The sequence below is a fragment of the Rhinolophus hipposideros genome (assembly GCF_964194185.1).
Source record: "Rhinolophus hipposideros genome assembly, chromosome: 25".
Lineage (NCBI taxonomy): Eukaryota > Metazoa > Chordata > Mammalia > Chiroptera > Rhinolophidae > Rhinolophus > Rhinolophus hipposideros.
Window position 1 is genome coordinate 23502836 of NC_138071.1, and position 23538 is coordinate 23526373.

At 43.7% G+C, this 23538-nt stretch overlaps 1 protein-coding gene across 2 annotated transcripts in view; it reads right to left on the reverse strand.

The window, feature by feature from the left end:
• Positions 1 to 4361: 4361 nt before the first annotated feature.
• TPK1 (thiamin pyrophosphokinase 1) overlaps positions 4362 to 23538 on the reverse strand; it is a 258460-nt gene continuing 239283 nt past the window's right edge. The window contains exons 9-10 of one of the 2 annotated variants that reach the window (XM_081038287.1): positions 7082 to 7218; positions 4362 to 5649 (exon numbers count right to left, since the gene is read on the reverse strand). In XM_081038287.1, coding sequence (XP_080894413.1) covers positions 5635 to 5649; positions 7082 to 7218 — 152 coding nt within the window. In that variant the 3' untranslated portion in view covers positions 4362 to 5634. Of the gene's footprint in view, positions 5650 to 7081; positions 7219 to 20913; positions 22370 to 23538 lie in introns of those variants that run through there. The other variant, XM_081038288.1, reaches the window with a different exon arrangement.

Genomic DNA, 23538 nt, shown 5'->3' on the forward strand with positions numbered 1-23538 from the left:
GTATGAGGCTTGTCACTCATACTCCGTGTCCAGCACTGGGTGGGGGCCATTCTGCGTCATACACTCAGGGACCTACCTAGGCTGACCAACTTATTGACCCCTCATCTGTAAAGTACATCCTGTTCTTCAGATCTTCCAGCAGAAGTGAGGACTTTTCAGCTGCTGTCCCTCGGGTTTGACCTCGTCCCTTTGGCTCATGTTTTGTTAGCCTGAAGGAGTCATATGGCCCCAATTACTTACAGAGGCACTGGGAAATGTGTGAGAAAATGGAATATTTGGGGGACCATTGTTGTTGCTGCCTCAGCCTTCTCTTCCAGTCACCAAATATCTATTGCTTCCTTCTTCCCAATTTCTAGACACAATCTAAGAGTTCTACTTGGCCAATGCATCTGGCACGACTGCTTAATCCCTAAGTGCTGTATAATAGTCATGCTGTCAGGTTAGGACCTGGCTCCTCTTGGTCTGGAATCTAAGAGATAACTTATCTGGTGCCCACATAACTAGTACACGACGGTAAGTAACTGGCACACGACGGTAGAGTAATTGGTACATGATGGTAGAGTAAATAGTACATGATGGTAGAGCTAGAGCAGGTTAACTGCTGTAAGCACTCATATTGTGTAAGGTCCAGAATGGGAGTTCTGTGCATTCTTTACAGCCTCTTCTCACAGAAAGTGGGGACTTTTCTTCCACCTTCTGGCCTTCCACCTTCTGGCCTTTCCCCGAGAGGTCTCACGTTTCTAAGTATAATCTCTCCCACTGCGTAATTAATCCAATTCTTCCAGTTTCTGTAGGAACTTCTACCCACCTCTTTGCAGTTAACCCCTGTGTCTGTCTGTCTGTCTCCATGGATCTCTGCCACTTGAACACATTTGATCATAATGTGCATTAAGTACGTTCTGTGGCGCTGTGACACAGTGTGACACAGATGAAGAGCCTTGGTTCTCAGTGGTCCTCATTACCTCATGGAATTACGCAGGGAAGAGCTCTTGCAAGATAACTTTTTCTTTCGTATTTTATTCGATATATTTTTCCTCTTTTAGGCAGGTGATTAAGCCCTAGGCATTCCCTTGACTCAGGAGTTTTTGCAGGACAGAAAGCCAAAGAAAGCTGCTTGGAAGCAAAGACTCTTCCTGCCTTTCTTAAAAGCACAAAGGACCTTACAGGGTCCGGTGGGAGGACTGAGCCAAGGACAGAGTGCCTTTGAAAGGAGCAGGCAGGGAATTTGCCCGGGGGTGGGGTGGGTGGGTGGGTGGGTGGGAGGTTGTGGCGGGAACTCAGGTGCTGCTTTGGCAACACCTCGAGGAGGGAGAAAGGCCATACGGGTCTGGCTTAGTTTGCATCTTGGGGCCCAAGGGAACTAACTACCATTCGCGTGTTTTACCTTTTTATAAGGCTGGATTTTTCCTTTTTTCCTGCTTGCCTGCCTCACACATTTCCAGAGCACCTGGAAATGCCATATGGATGAAATGGGGAATAAGTGATGGTTCTTACTCTGGTGGCACCAACGGTTTACTGAGGGGGACATAATTTTAATAAAGTGTGATGATTCTTAAAATGGAAATCTGATCAAAGCAGTCTGGGAGGACAGAAGAGGAAATGGCTAACCCTCACCCATCAGTTTCTTCTCTTTCTTCAGTGAACTCTTTCTTCATTTCCACAATATTGTGCTGTCCTGAATCCTTATCTCAAGCCACTCTTGGCCCTTTGCTGTCTGAGCATGCTTTCTCCATCTAATAACTTTATATTTCTTTCTCTTCAATATCCGGAGGAATTTTATCATGGGTCTATCGTTGTCCTCTAGTGTCCTCCCAATCTTATAAACTTAGGCAGAAAAGGAATTTATTGAAAAATATATGAGCAGCTCATAGATTCAGGGGGGAGGCTGGAAAGTCATACTTGGAAAATGGCTTAGCAGTAGTCAAGTTCCCACCCAAAGGAGAGTGTAAGTTGGGCGTCACCATGGGTGCCTGGACGCCAATTGCCATGAATCATTTCTTACCTCTTTTCTGCATCTTTGAGTTTCTCCTTTAAGACTCAAAGGCCTGCGCAGAGGACCCGGTCATCTAAGTGACCCGGTCTTGATATGGCCTCATACTCCAGCCACCAGAGGGTAGAGACAGGGAAGAGCTGCCTCCTGGGTTCCCGTAGTGAGAGTTCTGGGTAGAGCCCTGCTCTCACCCAGATCCACAGAGAAAGGGTTCTTCCCATAGAGGAAGGCTTTTGGAGGTAGAATATACAAACAAACATGCCCCTCCAGGTGTCATTACCTGCCTGTGTTTTTTTCCCCAAGAAATTCAGATTCATCCTCGATCTATATCTTTAGTTCTGACCTTGCTCTCCTTTTGTGTCCCATCTTTCTAGTCTCATGCAGAGCCTTCCTCTTGGATGCTCCCTGATACTCCAAATTTACAGAGATTGAAAACTGGGCACACTATCCTTCTCCCCCTTCTTATACTATTTGTTTCTTCAAGAATCCCCTGGGGAAGGAGTTAAAAATACAGAATCTCTTGATTCAGCCTTCTCCCCCACAATTCTGATTTTGCATTTCTAGAGCAGGACCTAGAAATCTCCAGTTTTCAGCAGGTGGCCCAGGTGATGGTGACACCAGTAATGCTGTTCTTTTTGAGAAATGGGGTTCTCATCTGTTACGAACTCTGGCCAACATCTTCTCTGCCGTATCGCTCAAATCTTTTCTTTGTTTTCCCCAAACAATATGCCTTTGCTATTGCAAAGACTATTGTCAAGCCATCTTTCTCTATTGGCTTTATTATCTATCCATCTGTCTTATCGTTGCCAGTATAGAACTTCACATAGGCGTCTCTGTGGTGATGACGTCAGAGAGGCAGAGGGCAATTGCCCTCTGCTTACTGCTTCCCTGGAGACTTGGCTGTCCTTCCAGAAACTGGGTTCTACGTGACTGCTCTAAAGGGTATAGACGTGGGTGCTTGGAAAGGCACAGGCACTGACCAGTCGGAATGGGTGCTGGCTGGGAAACTCGTCGGAATCCCGGTGATCATAAACAGTAGCTCTTTGGGCTTCTGTATCTGCCGCCCAGCAGGCCTTCCCTGCACTGTCTACCTGCACGGTCATGCCACAAGTCAGATTAGTTGTCTGTGACCTTCATGCCCTTCTCATGAGGTGTTCTGCCACGGCGTGCTGAGCGTGACCTGTGGCGAACATTCGCTCCCCTGTTGGGCACGTTATGACCATGCCCTTATCGTTTGCTTTAGACATCTTTGCAAATGTAGAGATGTGTTCAGAGCCTTGCTGTTGTACCATGGAGCTGTTCACATAAACTTATTTGGAAGATTCGTTCATTCTTCACTGCCCTGGCTGTATCTTCCCCTCCTCTCTGTCCAGTAAAGCAAAGGCTTAGAATAAGGAGGCTGCCTCGCTCCAACTGACAGGTATTTGTTATTTAGAGGATTATACAGTTTTCTTTTATCTTATACTTTAGATATGGTTTCATGGCTTTTCTCACCTTGAAATTTCCTTTGTGGGTTTTTAATTTAAAAGTTGAAAAAGGGAGGTCTCAGTTTCCTTGATTCTTTGGCCTCTCAGTTAGAAGGGGTTGTGGTAAATCATTAGGGGCAAGAGGTGAGCAAGTACCATTTATTCTGGGAGCATTCCACATCATAAATTTGACCTTAGACTTACAAGAGTGCTAAACCCCGAAAGCAAAGCATCCGTGATCACTGTTCCTGACCTTGAACAGTGGGTAACCTTGTCCTTTGCAGCCTGTGAGATCCGTCACAGCTCCCTTGTTTCTATACATTAAAGCACTGTGCTCCCTGATCAAATCAGGAGACCAGCAGCTCTGTGAAAAAGCTGAATAAATACAGAAACGTACCCTGAGTGTTTCCAATGTATGTAATACTTGTGGCACATCTGAATCTACACCCGCACACTCACATATGTGAGAAATATCCCCTTTATGTGTTCTCTGAGTCATTTTACTTTTTTTATTTTGGGTGGCTTACACAACAAACATTTATTGTTATTTCCCATGATTCTGGAGCCTGGGAGTTCAGGATCAGAGAGAACTAGCACAGTCCAGTTCTTTGTCAGAGCCCTTTTTCTGGAGGCTTCAAATGTCCTTTCCTTAGTTCATGAACATAGAGAGAGATTTGTCTCTTCCTCTTTTTTTTTTAAATTTATTGGGGTGACATTTGTTAGTAAAATTACATAGATTTCAGGTGTACACTTCTGTATTACATCATCTATAAATCCCATTGTGTGTTCACCACCCAGAGTCAGTTCTCCTTCCATCACCACATATTTGATCCCCCTTACCCTCATCTCCCACCCCCACCCCCCTTACCCTCTTCATTTTAATTTTGATGCTGAACATCTGTCTCTTTAGGCACCAAGAAATTCATCCTGTCATTCTAAGAGCTTCTCCGAGGTTCTGGGCTGTATTACAGTAGAGACCACCTGGTCTTCTGTCACCTGTCCGTATAGGTCACCATTGACATATCTGTTCACACATTCCCCTTCAGCCTGAGAGCTCTCTACGTGGGAGAAAGGAATCTTTGGCGAACTACCTCGCTGGTCCTATGTCGGTAGAAGCAGCACCCTGCCCTCTGTCCTGCTGCACCCCTTAGCCCAGGGACAGCTCTTCCTGCTCAGATGAAGTTCCCTCTTGTTGTCAGCTTCTCCAATCCACAGTAGTGGACCCCTCAAACCTTGTTAGACTGAGCTCTTAGACTGAATTACTTGCAACCAAGGCCTAGGCTTCCCTTTCCCTGAGAATGGGGAGGACGAGGGCTCAGAAAGTGAAGAGGAGTGTTTGCATTCCATCCTTCTCGTGTAGCAAAGGGCAAAAAGGGAGCAGTTGGATGGATACTAGCAGTCTCATATGCTAGCATCTGGGCATTTGTGCAGTTCCTATTATGTATAAAATGTAATACTCTATCTCGGGAAGTGGAGCTGACTATATTTTAGACACTCTGTTAAGCGTTGAAGGTTTGGTAGTCCTTGCCGACATCAGGGTTCTAGGTTGCGTTCAACAAAAAACAATTCTTGCAAATTTAAGCAAAAAGTGTCTGGGGCATCCAGAAAGTCTCTCCCTCTCCAAAAATACAAGAGAAAAATGCTGGGGAGTGTGGAGTTAGCCCAATAAATGAGCTGTAAGCATAAATGGTGAGAGAAGAAAGAAGTAGGGGCGGAGCACTGGAGAAGGAAAAAGGGAAACAAAGGTGAATAATGTAGTCTCCGCCCTGAAAGGACTGGACGGTTTGGGGAGTAAATGGACCTCCAGGCTCATAACGTGAGGGAATGAATGAAGCGGGCAGAGCTCGGTCACAGTCCTGTTTGCACGGTGCTGCCTTCCGTGTTCCTATGAGGAGAGCTGGGCTTGAGCACCGTGTAGCCTTCAGGAGCTGACAGTCAGGTCCTTAGGCCAAGGGACGAGAGAACAGGCCATCCTGGATGGGGAAACCTCTTTGACATGTCTTCCTTGCAGCCTTGCGTTGTCGGTGCTAAAATGTCATACCTGTGTTTGGAAGGGACCGTGAGACACCGAATCGTTGGCAGTGCTGGTACGGAACAGCTTCCAGAGAAGGCCATTGCCATGGTGAAGCCCAAGGAAAGAGAGAGGCTTGTCCGCGTGCAGTTTGGTCTCAAAGCTATTTACTGTTCCTTGACCTGGGCAAAAATAGTGTTTTAGTTAGGCTTGGCTGCCACCTGGTGGAGGAAATTCTCCAATAGGCACATTTCAACATGGAACAAATGAGAGCGATCCATGCATGTGCCATTAGCCAACTGGGTTTGGATGCCTGGAAAAGTATTCTGAAATAGTTTGGTTGCTTCGGGTAATTAAAGACTTACGTGACTATAACTGTGCTCGTGGTCCATATGTAGAGTTCGGGGTGTGTGTGAGGGGTCCTGTCTACCGGCAAATAGGATTGCTCTTTCATCAGATCCACCTGGAGCACCTGGTCAGCCTCTCTAGGGTTCTGTCCAGTTCTCGTGCAAGTCTACACAGAGCTCTGGAGAATGATTATTTTAAATTCTTTCAATTACAGTTGACAGTCAATATTATGTTAGTTTCAGGTGTACAGCATAGTGGTCAGACATTTATGTAATTTATGCAGCGATCTATTTGCCTTTGGGTTCTAGAAACATCTAGGGTATAAGCAAGACACCCTGGTATTATACAGTGATTAATATAATAATATGTTGGATCAAATTTATGTCCTTTCCCAGATGTCCTTGATTCCTTTTGTCCAGGACACTGGTTTCTTGGTCCATGAGAGCGACCACCACCCGTGCCCTGCCCACCCCCGTGCCCCCCCGCCCACCGGTGCCCCCCCACCCATCACCCGTGTCCACCTCGTTGTCCCCCAGGGGAAGTCTGGGCTCCTTAAATGTAGGCAAGTGAGTCACGGGCACCCATACTGCCCTCCCATGGAGGCAGCCAGGGCAGACCTCCATGAAGGGCAAAGGCGGGGGGCTGCGTCAGAGGTCGAGGAATAGCTTGTGTGAGGCCTTGAGAGAGCAGATGGAGTCCAGACAACCGGACGATGTCGGTGTGGCGGGGTGTGGCGAGCAGACGGGGGAGGAAGGCAGAGTGCAGAGGGCCCAGGGCCTGGCCGGGGCATGGGGACCTTAGCCGAGGGGCAGTGGTAAGCCACGTACGTGCTGACTGCAGTGTTAGAGGCATGTTTCAGGGAGACACGTGGAGAGATGTTGGGGGACAGAGGCTGGAGCCGATGGTGGCACTAGGTGGTGGCAGATGACGGGCAGTCAGGCGACCAGAGAATCTATTCTGGCTCTGTCTCCAACTCTGGGCGAGTTATTTAAGCCTCCTGAAGCTCCATTTTCTCATCGATGTGTGGGAGTTAAAACTACCTGATTCCTCCCTTGTTTTGAAATGAAATGAGATCATATGCACACACTTGCTGAATAGCAGATGCTGCAGGCGTACTGTTCAGGGGGAGGGTGTAAGAAAGGAGCCTTCACGGTTCGCACAGGTACCGTGCCCATCATGCTCGGCCACTACCAACTCCTTGTAGAGCAGGTCCTAGCTTTCCTCACGTTGACAAGCACAGACTCCCCTGCACATAAGGAGGCTTACCTCTAAATGCCGTCTCCGCGGGGCTCGGGATGGAACCAGAGCTATTTCTGGTGATAGAAATGTCAACACCGAACGGCTGGCAGGCCCCTTGGAACAGCAGCGTGGAGATGGACCAGCTGGCGTGTACTGCCGCTGTGCTGCGCATGGATTCAAACACAGGCTGACAAACACTGTAATTGATAATCCTGGAGTGACGGTATGTTCACACAGCAAAATCGGGATGGGTTTGAAATGCAAGTTGGACTTAATCATCTGGGTGAGGTCATTTCATAGTTGACTAATTTAGCAAACTATTTTGAAGGGTGCTAATTAAAAATTGCCTGGGGTTATCAATTTGCTGCTAGAACTGCAGGAAAATGGGCACCGAAGGGCTTCAGTCCAGCTAATTATTGAATAAAGCACAAGACTTGATTACCATGTCAGGAGAATTTTTCCAATGGACGTATATTCGTTTGGAGCACGTCTTCTTATTTAGGAGAGGAGTAGTTGAAAAACTAGGATGACATTGTCTTCTCTGACTTATTTTGTTCACCATTAATTACATTTAGTGTCATTAGGACAAACTTTTTTATGTACTGGGGTCCTGATAGCAGGACCTCCTAATGGTTTGGGATAGCAGAAGCCTGAAACTGGAAGCAGATGGTTATCATGTCTATTTCAGTCTTCAAGTCTGATGGGTTAGGGTGTTTAACGTGCTGTGACGGTGGCTGATGCAGTTCTTCATGATGCTTTCCCCCCTTTTTTTTGACTATTCTAAAAATTAGGTGTCTACAGGGAATCTCAACAAGAGTTAGACTGTAAGCTCCAGGGGGCAGGCACCACGTCCGTCTTATCCCGTGCTCAGTGCCCAGTGCCTGTCACATGGTTAATTCTCAATAAGCACATGTGAACATAGGCGTTGACGAGATGCCATGTGTGGTGCGAGGGGCTTGGGACACATCAGTGAATCAAACACAAGTCCCTGCCAGTGTGGTGATTCCGTTCTAACAGGAGGAAGAGAAAGAATATAAGTAAATTATATGGTGTGCTAGAAGGTGATAAATTCTTTGAAAAAAGATTCCAGCAAAGTAAGGGGGATTGTGAGTGCCAGGGATGGGATGGGTTGGAGGGGACTTGTTGGGCATGTTTCCTTATGAAATAGCATGATCCATCCAGGTAGGCCTCGTTGAGAAGGTGAGATCCGAGAAATGATTGGAAAATGGCAAGGACCCCAACCCAGTGGGGACCTGGCAGGGAGTCTCTCAGACGGAGAGAACAGCCAGAGCAAAAGCCCTAAGGTGGGGTACCTGGGGTTTGTTTCAGAAACATCAAGGAGGCCCGTGAGACTCGAAGAGAGTGAGCAGGGGGAGAGTACAAAGCGAGAGAGAGGTGATGGGGAGTGTGGGCCAGACCCCCTGGGCGTTTTGGTGCACTGAGTGCTCTGGCTTTCTTCCGAAGCCGCTGCGGTGTTTTGGATAGAGAAGTGGTGTGGTTGGACATGGTGGCTGTGCTTAGAATAGTTGGGGGAGAAGGACAAAGTGGACGTGGGGGACCACTGCGGGGATTGCAGTGGTTCCGATGAGAGACAGTCGTGGCTGGGAGCAGGGAGCTAACAGCAGAGACGGTGAGAAGAGGTCAGATTCTGAATACACACTCAAAGTACAGCGAACAGTTGGGAGACAAAGGAGTTGAGAATGACTCAGGCTTTGGGCTTGAACAACTGGAAGGACAGGCGTGCCGTCGTTTAGGTGGGAAGGAAGGAGATGGAGCGGGCTTTGGGGAGAGCAGCACAGGGTTAGAGGTGGACATGTGAAGTGTGAGAAGTTTGTTAGGTACCGTGTTTCCCCGAAAATAAGACCTAGTCGGACCTAATGTGTCTTTTGGAGCAAAAATTAACATGAGACCTGGTCTTATTTATAATATAAGGCCGCGTCTTATATAATATCACATCCCATCACAACATAACATGACTGGGTCTAATATAATATACTGGTATAATAATGTAATACAAAATAATATATAAAATAGTACAAAATAATATAAAATAATATAAAATAAAATAATATAAAATATAATATAAAATATAAAATATAATATAAAATATAATATAAAATATATAATATAAAATATATAATAAATATATAATATAAAATGATATAATATAAAATGATATAAAATGATATAAAATAATATAAAATGATATAAAATAATATAACATATATAAAATATATAAAATATAATATAAAATATATAAAATATAATATAAAATATATAAAATATAATATAAAATATATAAAATATAATATAAAATATAATATAAAATATAATATAAAATATAATATAAAATATAATATAAAATATAATATAAAATATAATATACTGGGTCTTACATTAATTTTTGCTCCAAAAGACACATTAGAGCTGATGGTCTGGCTAGGTCTTATTTTCAGGGAAATGCGGCATCAGTGTGGAGATGTGAAGTAGATAATTTGCTATGTGAGTTTCCATGCAGACGTCGTCTGAGGCCATCGTACTAGATGAAATCAATAAGAGAGTGACTGGACATGGAAAAAGAAGAGACTGACACGAGAGCTTTCGTGCAGTAGGGATGGAGGAAAAATGGAGGAAGCAGGATAGGGTGGAGAGAAGGAACAGCCAGTGAGGTCGGAGCAAACCCAGAAAGCACTGTCCTGAAGGCAAGGGTAGAACGTGCTCATGAGTTAGATGTTCCTGCTGGGCCCAGTACGGTGAGGACTGAGGTTGTCGGCTTTAGTGATATGGGTGCCATTGGTGCCAGTCGCCATGGCTCGTGTTTTTCTCCAGCTATTTTCAGGGGCAGGGGAGGCAGAGAGTTGGAGTTATAGTTTTTGAGCACGAGAGAGTTGAGGGTATAAGCAAGGCTGTGATTGTAATGACTGAAATATAATTTGAAGAGGAGGTGCTCAATATTTATTTTTTTCAATTACAGTTGACATAGAGTATTAGTTTCAGGTGTACAACATAGTGATTAGACATTTATATAACTTACGAAGTGATCACCCCAATAAGCTTAATACCCACCTGATAGCATATATAGTTATTACAACGTTATTGACTATATTCCCTAGGCTGTACTTTTACAGCCTTGTGATTGTTTTTATATCTGGCAATTTGTGATTCTTAATCCCTTCACCTTCCTCACCCAGCTGCCCAACCCCCTCCCACCTGGTAACCATCAGTTTGTTCTCTGTATCTATGAGTCTGTTTCTGTTTTGTTTGTTCACTTATTAAGTTTTCTAGATTCCACATATAAGTGAGATCATATGGTATTTGTCTTTCTCGGTCTGACGTATTTCACTGAGCGTTATACGCTCTCGGTCCATCCATGTTGTCCCAAATGGTAAGATATTCTTTTTGTGTGTGTGTGGCTGGGTAATAATCCATTGCATAAATGGATTATTTATCCATTTGTCTGTCGATGGCACTTAGGTTGCTTCCGCATCTCGGCTGTTGTAAATAGTGCTGCAGTGAGCATGGGGAGGCAGATATCTTTTCGAATTAGTGTTTTTGTTTTCTTCAGATAAATACCCAGAAGTGGAATTGCTGGGTCATATGGTAGCTCTATTTTTAATTTTTGAGGAACCTCCATACTGTTTTCCGTAATGGCTGGACCGATTTGCAATCCCACCGACAGTGCACGAGGGCTCCCTTTTCTCCACAGCCTCACTTACTCTTTGTTGATTTACTGATAGAGTGGTTTTAATTTGCATTTATCTGATGCTCTGTGACACTGAGCATCTTTTCATACGTCTACCGGCCATCTGTATGTCCTCTTTGGAGAAATGTCTGTTCAGGTCCGCTGCCCAATTTTCTTCATGATTGTTTTCTTGGTGTTAAGTTATATGTATGAGTTCTTTATATATTTTGGATATTAATGCCTTCTTGGATGTATCATTGCCAAATATCTTCTCCCATGTGGTAGTTGTTTTTTTCATTTTGTTGATGGTTCCTTTGCTGTGCAAAATCTTTTTGTTTAATGTAGTCCTGTTGGTTTTTTTTCTTTGTTTCCCTTACCTGAGGAGACATATCATATATATACGTGTATATATATACACGTATATATATAAAATCTGAGAGTAATGTCAGAGAGTCTATTGCCTATATTTTCTTCTATGAGTTTTATGGTTTGGGGTCTTACATTTTAGTCTTTAATCCATTTTGAGTAATATTGTTGTATGTGGTGTAAGACAGTGGTCTAGTTTCATTTTTCTGCATGTGTCTTCCAGTTTTCTCAACAATGTTTATTAAAGAAACTGTCTTTGCCTCACTGTATCTTCTTGCCTCCTTTGTCATTTCAATTATGATGTGTCTTGGTGTGGGTCTCTTTGGGTTCATCTTGTTTGGGACTTTCTGCACTTCCTGGGCTTCTATGTCTATTTCCTTTCCCAGGTTAGGGATATTTTCTGTCATTATTTTCTCAAATATGTTTTCAATTTTTTGCTCTCTTCTCCTTCTGGAAATCCTATGATGCGAATGTTGGTATGCTTGGTGTTGTCCTGGAGGCCCCTTAAACTATCCACTTTTTTTTTTTTTTTTTTGTTTTGCTGTTTCCCATTGGGTGTTTTATGCTACCTTTTCTCCCAGATCGCTGATCCAGTCCTCTGTTTCATCTAATCTGCTACTGATTCCAATTAATGCAGACTTCCTTTCAGTTATTGTATTCTTCATTTCTGGCTGGTTCTTTATGTTTTCTGTCTGCATTTTTTTGTTTGCTATCTGTTTGTCGAAGTTCTCCCTGAGATCCCTGAGCACCCTTATAACCAGTGTTTGGAACTCTGCATCATGTAGATTGCTTGTCTCCATGTTTTTTAGTTCTTTTCCTGGAGTTTTGTCCTGTTATTGCCTTTGGGAGACACGTTTCTTTGTCTCCTCATTTTGGTTGCCCCCTTGTTTGTTTCTATGTATTAAGTAGGGCTGCTACGTCTCCTGGTCTTGGTGGGTGTCCTGTGGGCCCCACTGGTGCAGTCAACCTGGTCACTTGAGCCAGGTGCTCCATGGGTGTCCCTTGTGTGCTTTGTGTGTGCCCTCCTGTTGTAACTTGTTTCCCCGAAAATAAGACCCAGCTGGACCATCAGCTCTAATGCATCTTTTAGAGCAAAAATTAATATAAGATCCAATCTTATTTTAATATAAGACCAGGTATTGTATTATATTGTTATATTATATTATAATTATATAAGACCCGGTTTTATTTTTATATAATATAAGACTGGATATAATATAATACCGGGTCTTATATTAATTTTTGCTCCAAAAGATGCATTAGAGTTGATAGTCCGGCTGGGTCTTATTTTCGGGGAAACATGGTAGTTGAGCCTTGACTGTTCACGACACATCCGTGGGTGGGATTGCCCTCGTGCTGACTGGCTGTGACTGCAATGGACGAGCTACTGTTTGGGAACTGATCCCATGAGTGGGATTCGTTTTACTGGGGCTCTGGTGTTTGCGGAGTCCACCCTTCGGGTGTGTCATTCGTGGAGCTAATTGGGTGGTGCTGTGGTGTGGTCTGAAGCAGGCCACAGAGTGTGTTAATTCTGGGACCTCTTGGAAAGGGCTCTGTTGCAAGCCAAGGTGAGCTACTGCCTGTGGCCAGCCTGGGGCCACCTGCTAGGAGCTACAGAGTGACTTGTGGTTCATTGCCACCTGTGCTGGGCGTGGAGGCAGCTTGGAGGCACCTGGGAGGGACTAGGCTGAGAACCCAGGCTGGCTGCCACTAGTGCCAGGCTTGGGGCTACTTAGCAAGAGGTACAGGGCACACTGAGGCCAGCCGCTGCTTGTTTGGGGTTTGTGGAACTTTGAGGGATTTTAGGGAAGTGCACAGCACAAGCCCGGGGAGGCTGCCTGTGTGTGAAAGCTGTTGGGAGACTTGGAGGCCTGTCAGCACTCCAGTCCTGGGAAAGAGCTGCCCTGGCCCCTGGCCCTACAGGCTTCTCCCTGAACTTTGTTTAGTCCTCCCTGTATGTCCCTGGTGCTTTTTGAACTGCTGCTCCTGCACTAGAGCTCAGAGCAAGTGAGTTTGTGAGCAGGTGAGTCTGTGTGTGGGCCCTTTAAGACTTGCAGCCCCTGGGTCTCCAGCCGCTCCCCTGCTACCGCTCCTGTCTCACTCAGCCACAATCCTGGTTGCTTTTCACAGCCAGAAGTTGCGGGGACTCCTCTTCCCGGCTCTGGTGCCTTGGGCTGAGGAGCCTGGTGTGGGGCTGGGACCCGTCGCTCCTCAAGGGGGACTTCTGAAGCAGAGATATCCCTCCTGATTTTTCACTGCCACACTGTGGGTGTGGGACCTGCCCATTTGGCATCTCGGCCCATCCTACCAGTCTTGATGTGGCTTCTTCTGCATGTCCTTAGTTATAGGACTTCTGTTCAGCTAGACTTTAGGCAATTCTCAGTGATGGTTGTTCTGTAATTTAGTGGCAATTTTGATGTGGTTGTGAGAGGAGGTGAGCACAGCATTTACCTACAATACCATTTTGACTGGAAGTCCAGACTCAGGACAGACGGAGCAACAATATTTGTTGAATGAACACACAATTGAATGAAAAGATGAAATTTTATTTATGAAACATTTTAAAAATTGTGTTTTGGAATAATAAAATAAATGCCGTCTATTAATGCCTGAAAAACTGCAGAGTGAACCAGACAATGGGAATCTCTGTGCTGGGAGATGTCCTGTACGCATGTCAGTTGGTCACTTCTCTGTCCCCCTGTCTTCCTGGGCCTTCCTGTGTATGTTGTGCCTTTGAGAGCCTGACTGCCTCTGTGTGTCTCCTTGGGCCTGTTTGTCTGCAGGGTTTTGCAGTGTTACAAAGTGTTTCTATTAAAATGTGATGACGTTTTTCTCATATGTAGGGATTTTAAATATTTTAAATTGAATAATACAATTATATTTCAAAAAATAAAATTTTATTGTACATGCAGCTTATTTTCTTAAAACTATAGAAAAAAGACAGTAGATGTGAGAAAAGAAATCACCTCGAATTTCATTATGCAAAGCTAACCATGATAAAAATTGAAATATTTTCTCTCCCAGTGTTTTCCAATATTTATAGAGTTGTGATCAAACTGTTCGTATGCACTGTGTCCTTTATCTCTGAACATGGACCTCGTATTACAAACTTCTCACATCTGTTTACTGGATACATAGCGGTCCACCCTCTACTGCTCTGTTAATTGCTGTGCTAATATTTGAAGGTAATGCCCACTAGCTTTACAAGGGGTTAGAAAATGGAAGCAAATGTCCCTCTTTTTCCCCCTCTCTCCTTTTCCCATCTCCTTCCCCCAAAGTGAATGTCCCAGGTTTGCCTTTGCAGTCTTCACTGTCTCCTTTCCCCTTGTCCCATCTCTTTCTCCTGTTCCTCTCTCTCTTTTGTCTCTCATTCATTTCACTACAAGCCTGTGAGGGCACCTTTGTCCCCCAGTGTCTGCCCTACAGTCGGCACTCAAATTTGTGTTTTTGAGGACAGCAGTGTGTCAGTTTGGAATATCCCTTGTAACTAGATTTTCTGCTTTATTGAAAGTTAATTCACTGTTTGTGGTTTTAATTTTTTTTACTTATTACTATTTTTTTTATTGAGGTAACATTGGCTACTAACATTGTGTAAGTTCCAGGTGTACAGCATTATACTTGGATATCTGTAGACACTATAATATGCTCACCACCAAAAGTCTAGGTTCCATCTGTCACCACATAACTGACCCCCTTTACCCATTTCGCCCTCCTTGTACCCCACTTCCCTTCTGGTCACCACCAATCTGTTGTTCGTACCCATGAGTTTGGTGAGTGAAATTATACGTTATTTGTCCTTTCCCGTCTGACTTATTTCACTTAGTATAATACCCTCAAGATCCATCCATGTTGTCACAAATGGCACTCTGTCATCTTTCATGGCTGAGTAGTATTCCGTCGTATAGATGTACAGCTTATTTGTCCCTTCACTCTCAATGGACGCTTAGGCTGTTTGCATATTCTGGCTATTGGAAATAGTGCTGCCAGGAACCGGGGAAGTGAACTCACTGTTATGAAACAGCACAGCGTTTGTCTCCTGCAAAGTTCAGGGACTCTGAACTTGCATCGAACCAGGGAGGCCCATTTTCATCTTCATGCTTCCACCTGCATTCTTACATAGGGTCACTTCACCCGCCATAACTCTTCAACCTAGAAACCTGAGTAGCAGATGCAATAGCAGTACATTTTCAATGAGGCCCTGAGAATACATTTGCAAAAAATACAAAGTTAAGATGGCTCCTGATGATTTTAGCTAAGCAGCACAAACCTGGAAACTGGCATATATCCTCTCCCTCCAAGTTCATATAGGTATAAGATCTTGGCTTTCCTGGGGAGTTACTTAACATAGAACTTGGGGGTTAATTGAGAGGCCTGACCTCACACGTGTCTGTCCAGCCTCGGACTGACCGCCAGGGAGCTCCCTGTGTCCAGAGGGTATGAGTCCATTGTGTGGCTGTGGGATGGCAAATGTGGTAGGGGGTTCTTTCTTATAGTTAGATGAAATGTGCCTCCCACAAAGTCTGCAAAAGGTCCAGGCCTATGGAATGTTTTGAGGAGGCTCGAATATGAATAATGGGAAAATTCAGTAACTGGGGGCTTCTGTAATGCCTAATTGATCCAGTCCTCTTTGATTTAATACCACTTACCAGATTTTTGTGCTCTGGAGGTTCAGCTCTTATACATTACACATCTACCCAAGAGAAAGGTTAAGCCTAGGGCAACTTGGGGAAAGCTATTCCTTCTCGAAAACAGGAATGTGTGTCATTAGCAGTGTGACTAACACCACTGATGTATTTATAAGGATAGTTCGTTTCACAATATCTAGTTTAGAAAAGAATTTATGAAAATGATTTGCATGTCCAATTCTTAAAATTTAGGGCAATTCTTTCTTTTTGTGGAAAATTTATTCTCTTTCTAAAAAGAAAATCTCTCTCCTCCCTTTTCTTGGCCTTAAAAAGAACATACTGGCTTCTTCATGATTTAATCTGACTTTTCCCTCACAAAACTTACTATTCAGTGCCACTGGCATACAGATATTCAAACTGAACATGTCGCTCTATTCCTTGCACTGGAATTGAATAGAAACTTGTACTAAAAGGTCAACTTTAAAATACGCACAATAAATTCAGTGACTAAAAGCTATCCCAACAACTTTCTGCACCATGTCTCCTCATTGCATTATTCGTATAGGCTTCCCTGAATTTTAAGAAGTGCAAATGGAAGAGCAGAATGTGTAGACCATTGGGGCCTAGGGAATGTAAAGTAGAGTGCAAAGTATTTCTTAAATTGATGAAGATAAGGAGAGAGAGAATTGATGGACACTGACGATTTCCTACAGCACAGAAAACTAAACCTCTGTATTAGTCTAAGAAAACCCTTGCTCTGTGTCCCTCACACACTCGGTTCCATGGCTATTGTATTGAAAGCTTCTCTATTTTTGAGATCATTATTTTTCAAATTTTTATAATCTATAATATTTAAGTTACTGGGGTTATCCAGCAGAGTGTGATGGGACTTAAACATGAGAATTTCTAAGGGACAGGTGAGTAGAACGCCATTTAATATTACACAGAAAGACGCTTCATGCATTCTACAAATATTTGCTGAGTACTTGTATTAATAAAAGTGAGGAAGATAAGTTTTTTGAAGAGAGGTTTTTTTTCTCCCTAATAAAAATCCAGTTCTTTTGTGACAGTAATAATTTTTTTAAAAGTTAGAGCTATTTATTAACAGAGAACACTAAATCAAAATAAATGAGATTTTGTGTGGGTAATTGTTGGAGATAAAATATCATATTTTTATGGTTTCAGATTCCTCAGGCTAATTTCATATGGATGTTAAAGGTTTAATTTGTGGAACAAGTAGATGTAAACACAGTTAAAATATCAAAATTGAGTGCCACGGTCTCAAAGTATTTAAAAATAACATGTATTCTTGGCTGTAGTATTTCAACTCACGCCAGCCAAGGTCATTCCTTGAACTCCCAAAGCTGGAAATAACTCCAGCTACAAGATTTCCAACTTTGAAACATTCCTTTGTTGACCTCTTATTTCCCATTTCCCCCAACAAGTCAGGGCAATCAAATGTGCTCTTTACACTGATGTTGACCTTGATTCTTTTAGTCCATACAGATTTTCCAAACGTCTCTCATTACTTGCCTCCTGGCTTTCACTTTTCCTTATCGATCCATTTCAAGCACTTTAAAGTCCCCTGGCCTTTTGACTTTCCCTTGTTTGTCATGAGCCATGTTTGGCCTTGGCCGATGTCTGTACCCAGTGTTGGTGCTGTGCACATTATTTCCTTCTTCAGGTACATGAGGGAGAGGTTAGATAAGCAGGCCTACCTGATGGAGGATTGGAGCCCTTATCTCTAAGACTGGAACCTATTCAAGGGGGACTTGAGCATATCTGCTTAAATCTTGGCTAGTTAGGGATGGAGGAGGGAAAAGAAAGAAAAATAGTTTTCAGGGACTCAGGAAGCCATGCAATATATTCCTGGGTCCTGGATACAAATGCGGGGGTTGTTAGTGAATGCACCAGGGGTCCTGCACCAATATTTTCTGCACACTTGGTATAGACAAGGCCCTATTCTAAGACAGAGGAGACAGCGCGTAACAAGAAACACAAAGTCCATGCTCCCAAGGGGTTTAGATTCTAGCAGAGAATTCATAGTATTCGGCAACTAAGCAAAAACTTACTTATGCCATTCAGATGGGACTCTGCTCAGTTCCTGAAGAACTTTATACTCATAATTCCCCATGTTTATTGTACAAAAATATAACTGGCTATTAATTATTCACTAGTCTTTAAAAGAAAGAAATAAGGTATGATTTCTAATCTTTTATCAGTTCTCTTACTGTTAGTTAAAAACGCTTATCAACGTTTGGGCTCACACAGAATTACGTATCTTAGATTTCTTGGTTTTCAAGGAGCAGCTATAAGTCTATTATGAGAAATTTCTTATTTCTTGACTGCAGGTGAGCTCAGGGGCCCTGTTTATGTTTTTCTAAGTCCTTTGCAGGGATGCCATTCATTTTTCTTTTGCTGTATAGAAAGCCTTTGCTTTCAGTGGTACAATTCCATACGTAGGGAGCAAGTCCTTGGATCTGTTTACTAATCCATTACCTGTAAGACGAGTGTTGCCGTGACCTGTGTCCCAGGTTGCAGGTGTTTTATGTACAGTGGTAAGATCACGCATGAGCTCTTAGCCTCCAGAGTGCCAAGCCAGTGGAGAAGAATTGGTCCTGGCTGCCTGGAGAATGGTTTTGAGATGAGGCTCTGATGGGGGCAAAGAAAACTGACTGACGGGAAATCTGCTGTGGCACATACGGCAGGGCTAACTGGTGTGTGCCAGGAATTCTTCACTCTGTGTAGATGGGCTCCCTGGGAATGGCCTGACCTTGTGGCTGTAGCTTTCATCTCCCCCAGGTGTAATGATCATTTATTTTATTCTGAATAGAATGCTGTAGATACAACTTAATAATCTAGTGCCCCCTATTGCGAATGAAGTTAAAATGGTTTTATTATTCCCCAAAAGGATGACATTCAGCCTGCTGTCACTGGTAGGTTACATACCTCTTAATACACATAGAGGATAAAAACCACTAGTAAGTGGTAAAGATGAAGTAGTAAATTATTAATATTGTCCTTAACGTAGAAGTGTATGCTCAGTGCTGAACACACACATTTTTAAAAATGTGAAAAATGCATTTTACTCTACCTCTTGGTTCGTTTTTTTCAATCTAGAGTAGATTTCTGGGTGTTTTTCAATTTAGAATAAAATTGTTAGAATACAGTGTGTGTGTGTGTATGTGTGTGTGTGTGTAAACTAGGTCACAAGACTTCTGGTGGGTCATGGTGAACAGAGTTTGAAAGTTACCATTCAGCCAGCCTTTTATAATCAGAGTTTAGGAGCGAGATGCAGAGTTTCTTCCTGTTTACTGAGTTGGCACATATCATCAGTCTCAAGGACATCAAATCCAGGTTTTGCTTTATTTTGATTGTTGAGTAAAACTTTGGAAAGCGTGAACTTGAGCAGGAGTAAGTAGTAAGCACGTGTGTCTCAAACGCACCGCACACAGACAGAAGCGTGATGTAATGTGCGAGCAGTGAGCTTTGGGGATGGCCAGGCTGTAATGACCCCAGTTCCTTGCTCTCAGTGAGCTCTGCAGCTCGTGAAAGGGCCTCGTTCTCATCCCAAGAGAAAACTGCTCTTGTCTGCTTAGCCAAAATGAAGGAACAAAGAGCCATTAATCTGCCCGACCTACATGTGGAAGTGGGGTCCACTCCCCGTTCCTTGGGCCACACTCAGGAATCGTTAAATCTCAGAGCTCCTTGGGACTCCGACCAGGGTTTCAGTAGCTGTAGCCATTTTCAGATTCTCCCGGCTGCCTCAAGAGAAGAGCGCTCATCGCATGTTCTCACTCTTCAGAGATTTAGGGAACTCAGTGTCTGTCACCCTAAAGTGATTTACAAAAGCTATACACCAGACCCACGCAGAGAAGAAACAGACTGAGGGGCCGACAAACACAGGTTAGGTTCCAGCAGGGCCCAGCGTCCAGTTTGTCTTATGGCCCTGTGTTGGAGACCAGGACCCGAACTGAACAGACGTGTGGGAAGAGGGGCAGTCTGGGGGGCGCTGCAAGTTCCCTGGGAGCCCTGAGCTCTCACAATCTGCAGACTCAGTGTTAGCAGAGAAACAGTCAGTGGGTACTTGTTGAAATGATGTGGTGAGGAAGCAGAATTGCTCATAAGTAGTAAGGAATGGAGAGGGGTCAGTATCTAATTTTTCTGTAACCTGGCCGGAGTGGGAAGGGCGTCCTCTGCTGGAAGAGGACCCCCTCCACGGGCCTCAGGGGCCACAGCATGATAGAAGGTGGTGAGGAGGGTCTTGGGACCCCCCCGCCCCCCGAGGCTTACTGAGCTTCAGCAAACTAGATTCTTTTTGCTGAGTATCCACTTAGTAACACTGGTAAGATTTTCAGGGTAAATAAGACATGCATTCTTTTGTGGTGAAATCTTAAACAATGGACATATTTCTTTTCTATGTTGTGGACACGTTTCTAGTAATGAATGTACAGTGGCTGAGCCTGGACTTGTAAGTGGAGTAGAAAGTAAGTGCTGAGAACGCCACACACCTGACCCACCCTCCTTGCTGTGTGCTAGGTTCTGAGGAGCAGGTACTGTTTGGGAAAGTGGTTTGGAGGTTCCCAGTGAAATGAGCTGATGAAGGAGCCGGTGCCTGGCTGGTCTGCTCATTCCGCTGGCTGTCCTGCAATGGTCTCTGTGTGAAGCGGAGGATGGGCAGTGTGTGGACAAAGCTCTGGGCTCTGTGCTCGGAAGGGCCTAGAACTTGTTCTTTGGCTGCAGCACTGAAGATGTGGTCTGTGCTCTGACCCCGGCTTTTGCTGCCCCAGGGTTCTTCCTCCACTAATTTTCTTCATTTCTCCACAGTGGCAGCTCATTCCGTTAGTTCTGTTTTCTCCAGCTTATAGAGCTCTTGGAAGGCAATCTACCTGTCCTTCCCTTCTACACCCTATGAGGTAAATAGGTCTACATATAACCTGTAGTGTATAGATGGGGCCGTGGAATCTGGAGAGTAACTTCCATGGAGATTAGAGAAGGTATTAGTAGTAACACCGCGTTGCTCTCTGGACTCAGAGAGTGAGTGAAGTATCGCAGTTATTAATCATCCTTTGAGCCAATCATTATATATAAATATATATATACACACATACATTGATTGTGAGAGATTGGTGATAATGAAATACAGTTATGAAAAGATTGTTTTCTTAAAAACCTACCACAGACATGCACTTTAACTAAATATTTTTATTTGACATCTGGAGTTCAGCCTCACATGTATTTGCATAAATAATTACAAATGATCTCTAATGATTACGTGCTCACAGCTGCAGGCTAGTTCAGCAGACCCACTCCCAACCCGCCGTTCACTCTGTTGTAGCTCCAGGAACTCAGGAGCTGCTGGTCCCTTTCCCTGCAGCAACCTGTGGGGGTTGTTTATGTGTAAGCAAACTAGGACAGAAAAGGGTAAGAAGCAAGAAGAGGGTCTCATCATAGAGAAACAATACATTTCAGTGCCCGTGGTCTGGCGGCCGCGTCTCCCTGTGCACTGTCTGCCTAGTAACTGCCCCACCAGTGTCTGGAACCTGACTGTGGGAGGGCAGCTCAGGCACCGTCTGCCAGCCCCTCCCGCTTTCAGGCTGAGGATTGGGGTTCCGGGGAGGCAGGCGGATGGCTGGGCTGGGACCAGAACTCGGGCTTTCAGATGAGGGCTCCCTAGAATCCCACAGGCTGCCAAGCGCCTTTTCTGTCATCGGAATTAACTTGTGGTCTATGAACCAACATTTTTTCAGTCTGCGGTATGTCAGGAACAATTCAGTTTTTATGCTTCAGTTTCCTCTGCACAGCACTCTTCCTCTAGGCTGTAATTCTGACGAGGGCAGTTTTGACTGGTCACTCCACGAAAGCATGGCACGCTGGGGTGACTATGTCAGGGGGACCTTGAGAATTGTCATTTATCGTTCATGCCATTTCTCTCTTCACCTATAGCATCCACAACTACCTGTTTTCAAATGTAATAACTAGGTCAGTGATTCTTGATTTATTTTTAAAAGACAATACTGAAGACAGTAATAAGGCCAGAGTAAGTGGTGCAGTTCTAACGTTGCAGTCTGGAAAGGAATTTTTTTCTGTGTGTAAAGGAATCGGATATTAATACTCGGAAGAAGTCCGTGGTGTTAAACCTTTGAAGACGAGCAGGAGGAGATGTATGTGCTGGGTGCCAAGGAGCTGCAGCTGAGCCTTCTCAGCTTCAAACTTAAAGCAATTGTCTAGGAAAATGGAATCATTAGTAACATAAGAATAATCGGTAAAGTAGAATGATCCACACTAATATTCCAACTGAATGTCATAGATTATTTATTTTCTTAAAAATGATTTCCTCCGTCCCTGTGAAACAGAGCTGTCAGTTATGTCACCTGGATTCTCTGAACATTACAGCTTTAAAACGAGCAGCTTGCCATGCAGAGGTTGGGCCCCTGCAAACCAGGTAAACTATTGTTGTTGAGCAGTGAGCAGGTGGCCAGTGAGGTAAGTTAGAGGCACGGCTGGGAATGGCAGTCCAGGGTTAGGGCTTGATGGCCATGGTCCAGAGAAGCGGCTGGTCCGTCTCCACGGTGACGACACCAGACCCATCGTAGGTGTTGGAAGTACTGACCAGCATTCCAAAAGCAAGCACCTGATTTGCTGTAAGAGGGTGAGAAAAAGTGTTAGTGAAAGCCAACCTTTCTCCTGCGTACAATGACTTAGTCAGCAGAGACCCTACAGCAATTAGGCACGTGCTTTGCTAGGAGACATATGAAATGTGCGCTGGGTGTGATACGGGGTTTTAAAACGGACTGTTTCTGTAACCTGCCATAACCAGTTTTCCTGGAGTTGGTTATTTACCATTTGGGGACATATGCCATTCTTATTATTAAATTTTCTTTTCTTACTTTACCGAGTGTGAAACTAAAACCCACTGCTGTAATGTGCTGCTTTCTTCCTTACCTGGTGCAATTTTAATTTTTCTTGATGATTCGAGAACACTTTACATCAGTTACTAAACTCTATAAAGATGGAGTTGTAACTTCAGGTATGAATGATATCAGGCAGAAAGCTAATTACTTCCAGAAAGCATAGGGTTTTGATCATGTTTTCCTCATAAATTAAGAAAAGCCAGATTGGACAAGGCTTACTTTCTGTAAAACTAATAGGAACTCAAAGGTCAAAGCAGACCTCCAAAGGTAGGCTTGAGCAAGCCACTTATGCTCAGCTATAAAATGAGGGTAAGAGATGAGATAATCCTTTAAACTACTGAATTATCCAAGCAAAGGCGTAGGAGTTAAGTTATGCAATAAGAACTTACATATTTATAAGTTACATATATATAGATATTTATATAGATACAACTCCTTATTTTCTAACAAGTTGGCTGAAGTTAATGCCTAGGCACAGATTTGTAACCTCAGTTCTCTTTGTTTAAATGATAGAAAAGCAGTTCTTTTCATCAACATGACTTCTTATAAACATATTAATATGTGTGTGTGTATATATGTATACATATATATATATATATATATATATATATTATTTTTTTGCTAAAATACAAAGAAAACATTAATGCATGGAGCCCATACTGTCAGAGTCAGAAGAGGCTCCCTTTCCTTCAAAGTATGACTGAAGTTACACTGTTTTGGGGGAAATAATTCCATTGTAATGCTCATTTCCCACTAGAGGGAGCCTGTTATCTTTCTGAAGAAATTGAAAAGGGAATTTAAAAATTCAGAAATAAATACCATTCCAGGGTAATGTATAGTTAGTGTGACTAGTTCATACAGTTCCCTTATTAAAACTTACATTACTTGTTTTTCATA